The sequence below is a fragment of the Mus pahari genome, chromosome 6 (assembly GCF_900095145.1).
Source record: "Mus pahari chromosome 6, PAHARI_EIJ_v1.1, whole genome shotgun sequence".
Lineage (NCBI taxonomy): Eukaryota > Metazoa > Chordata > Mammalia > Rodentia > Muridae > Mus > Mus pahari.
The window spans coordinates 91,086,665-91,090,852 of NC_034595.1; the positions used below are offsets into that span (position 1 = coordinate 91,086,665).

The 4,188-nt window shown below is 53.5% G+C and overlaps 1 protein-coding gene across 1 annotated transcript in view; it reads right to left on the reverse strand.

Moving 5' to 3' along the window:
* Igsf21 (immunoglobin superfamily member 21) overlaps window positions 1-4,188 on the reverse strand; it is a 221,181-nt gene that overhangs the window by 126,135 nt on the left and 90,858 nt on the right. The window contains exon 2 of the mRNA XM_021200502.1: window positions 3,075-3,187. Coding sequence (XP_021056161.1) covers window positions 3,075-3,187 — 113 coding nt within the window. The remainder of the gene's footprint in view (window positions 1-3,074; window positions 3,188-4,188) is intronic.

The window sequence follows — 4,188 nt, forward strand, 5'->3', positions numbered from 1 at the left end:
CCTCCCCCCCTCTCACTCTGTGTTGCTGGGAATCGAACCCAGGACCTTGCACATGCTCGGCGGGCACTCCACCACCGAGCTACTCCCTCAGGCTTCTATGGCTTAGAAAAACTCTGATGATCTAGTGCTTGAGCAGAGGTACAAGACTCGACTCACGCATCGGGCTGCTTTGTGCCCACTGGGCTGAGTGAGTGGGGCAGTGGTAGCCTGCCACAATGCCTGTGCTTTTCCCTTCTGAAGCAATTGGAGGCCTAGGCCCGGCTGAGCCTGTGGGGTCTATTCATCTCTTTCCAAGCCAGACTCTATAAGCTCATTCAGGAGATGGGGGAGGAAGGAGGAGGGGAGTGACAGGGGCCTGCAAACAAAAGGCACTGGGCAGTTTGCTGTTTGTGGCCAGACTTCTGGAGGGGAGGCTGAGGGGCTGGGCTGTCCATTGAAGAAGGAGGCTGGGGTTTCCCTGGCTGCCTCTCCCATGCCCTTTGGAAACTCTGCCCAGCCCCAGGTCCTGCAGCCTCTACCTGGGTAGGTCAGTTCTTTTCTCTCTCTCTTCAGCTGGCTCTGAGGGGAGAGAGAGAGAGAGAGAGAGAGAGAGAGAGAGAGCAGGAGAGCAGCAGTCGGAGGGAAAGAAAGCTGGCAGCATGGAACCTCTTTCCTGGAATTTCCTTCCCCCCCTGCCTCCCTCCTCCCCATCACAGGCAGAGCACATGGGCTCCTCTGGTCCCAAGGAGAGCAACCAGACAGATAGCCACCACCCTGTCCAGCTACAGAATTAAAAGGCCCCGGCATTTGGCTCCAAGTGGTCAATTTGCATGTGATTTGCATACATCTGCATACCCCCCACTCCAGAGGCCTTCAGTCAAAGGATGTGAAATGAAATGAAATAAATTAATGTAGCCTACCACAGCCCCACACAGAGGGCCTGACACCGGTCAGAGATGTAACCAATGCTTTAAGCGGGGGGGGGGGGGGGGGGAGGGGGGCTGGCAATGGGGCAGGTAGACTGGGTTAGGCAGGAGGAAGATGGACTCCTCTATCCAGCTTAAGAGCTCATGTGGCTCTCTGGTCTCTGGTTTAGGGAGCCACAGGGACACCTTCGGGGACAGACCCAGCCTGGCCTGGTGTTGTGTCTTCTCTGGAAGCTGTCTCTTCAGAAGGACTGCTTCTTCCAGCATAATGGCTGATGGGGGCTGTGGAAGGCTTTGGGGCCCGTGGGCTCTGCCCATTTCTAACTCTACCTGGCCGTCAATCCCAAGGGCAGTTCCTACCAGTCCATGGCTATGTTTTTTCTCTCTTCGCTGACTCCACCCAGGGATGAGGGAGAGTCTGAGCCCAGTATCAGCCAGAGTCTGGGTGAGTTTGTCCCAGTCTCTTGATGTTTACAGTCTGTGACAGCCAAGCTGCCCCCATAGCTTGTGACCCCACAGACGACACAACCCACGGCCAGCATCCTGCTGGCCTCGACTGGGGACTGTGGGTTCAACTGTGCAGTTCTGTAGGACGTTGGCGGAAGCCACCAAAGCTGGTTACAATCAGGAGCTGAGACGGAGGACAGGCTTGGGTCAAAAGGAGCACGGCCGTAGCCAACAACACAAGACTTGTCAGCAAATGGTAAACCCAAGACCCAAGACCAGAAATTCAAGATGCATGGCAAGGCAGACATTGAGCAAGACACGTGCCTGTTGGAAAGAGGGCGTGGAGAAAAGCCGGAGAGGGGTATTGTGTGCCCGAGTTCCTTCTTTCTTTCACCCCAAGTTTCCAGGCTCTGTGGCTGAGTGCCAGGAAGAGCATCCAAGGATACCCCTGAACTTCTGATCCTCCTGCTGCCACCTCATAGAGCTGGGATTACAGATGTGCACAGCACCAGATTTCATGTAGCGTTGGGGACCAAAACGAAGTCTTCACATGTGCTAGGCAAGCGCTCTACCCACTGAGCCACATGCGCGCCCCTACAGAACAGTTTCCATCAGGAATCTTCAACCAGGAGGCCAGAGTCCACTCTGTTCATGTTCTACCTCCCCATGGCCCACAGGCAAAGCATGGTTTTTACTTTCTTAACTATCTATATCCATATCTATATATGTTTTCTTGACAAGAGAAAATTACACAGAACTCTAACTGCCGGTTTTCATGCACAGCGTGTTTGGGGATGTGGTGTGTCCTCTCATTCACACGTTGTCCCCAAATAGTGTGGAGGAGTTGTGACTCCCTATGGTCAGCAGAAAGGAACATGTTTACAGTCTTGGCCTTTGGCAGGAACCGATACCAGTCTTTAGATTAGGTCCCAGGAGAGGAATTGCCTGTGGTATCCCTGGGTATGTTCTCAGAGACCAGTCTCCAAGCCCGCCTTCCTGGAGCCCCAGCCCTGCTCCACAAAGGGGTACCAGCTTGGGATACCCCATTCAGATGCACGGAGATTCATCCAACCGTGACTGGAATGATTTCTTGTGCCCAAGACCCAAAGCTGTTCTTCCTACTGTCACCATTGGCACCTGGGCCTCGGGCAGGTGATGTCTATGTATCTTGAGCCACATCCCTCCTCAGGCTCAGATATCTGGTGCCATGTGCTAGGTGCCAGATGTCAAGGGACAGGCTGGATCTTATGCAGTGAACTTACGTGGTGGAAAATCTCTGAAATGCATTGCGTTTTGTGGTTGTTTGAGACAGACACTCACTATGCAGCCCGGGCTTGCCCTAAAAGCAACAAACCTCCTGCTTTAGCCTCCTGAGTGCTGAGCTATGCATCGCCACACCTGGCTGAAGGGCAGTTCTAAAGCCGGGAAACCTTCCTGTCCTCTCTCCCACACCAAAAGCGTAGCCAGAGCATCCTGCTTCGGACCACATCAGTACTGTTCTCAGCTGCACGCTGTTCCCGGGGCCCGTGCAATTCTCAGTAACGTCTGCTGGGGTGCAGATGGATTCCTGGGATTATTCGAGGCACAGAAGAGGCCAGAGAGAGAGACAGAGAGCAGAAGGCACCTTAGCGGTAGCCAGGACTAGGGATGTAATCTCATCTGCGGATTTTGTCACAGCCCTAGGACACAGAAACAGCTATGTAGAGTGGAGTGGCCACTTACCCGGTACCACACGATCTCACGCATGCGGCCGTCTGTCTTGAAGTTACACTTCAGGGTCACTGCGTCCCCAGCCACCACAGGGGGAAGGGGCTCAATGTTGACTGTCAGGTAGCCTGTGGAGGGAAGGAGACGGGAAATGAGAGAGGCAAGCAGAGTGAGTGGCTTAGCAACCTGGACCCCCACCTACATTGAGCTATACCATCAAGCTCCAAATGGTGCAGTAGGCAGGCCACTTCCTCCTAGAAACCCTTAGCCACTCTCTTTTGGTGACCAAGTACATCCTGAAATTCAGGCCAGTGAGCCTGTCCAGCCTGAGCTGGTTTCAGACGCTTGCAGTCAAGGCGGACAATGCTAGGATGAACTTTGAAGGAAACACCCCATGTACCATCTTACGCTTGTGCACGATTGGCCATGTGTATGATTAAGCTCATATGCATTATGGGAAAAGACATTCACACAAATAAAGGCTTCCATAGTCCAAGCCTGTACATCAAAACAGAATACCACTTCCACCCGACCGGAACGCTCGGCTCCCCCCTCTTCCTGAACCCGCAAGAGGAGCCTTCTGTGGAGCACAGCCCTGCCGTCTGGCCTGCACTTCCACTTTTGTGACCCCCGACTCCCTCCTATTTTGCTATTTATATGAATTCTTCCATTCTGTGAGTGGGACGCTGAGGCTCTAAGAATCCTCAGTGTGAACGGCGACCACCACCTGCAATAGGGAAACGAGGTAGTGAGGTAGTGGCTACAGAGGAGGTAGGCCTCCTGTGTGGAGGTCCCTGCTTACTCCTTAGCCCACAGTGACAGGACGAGCTCATTCTCCCTCCCTCTCACTGGCTTTTCCCTTCTGCCAGCTCCTTGGCTCCCAGGGATCGCAGATCATGAGAACTCCTTGCTGAAGAATTTTCCCCAACAGTAAGGCTCCATCCGTCTATCTACAAGACCTAGAAAGCCATGGCGACAGGTCAGTGGATAAACACACTCACCGAGCAAACTTGACAACCTAAGTTCAATACCCAGAACCTACAACTCAAAGAGGACAGGCTCCTGAAAGCTGTTCTCTGACCTACACACACACACACACACACACACACACACACACACACACACACAC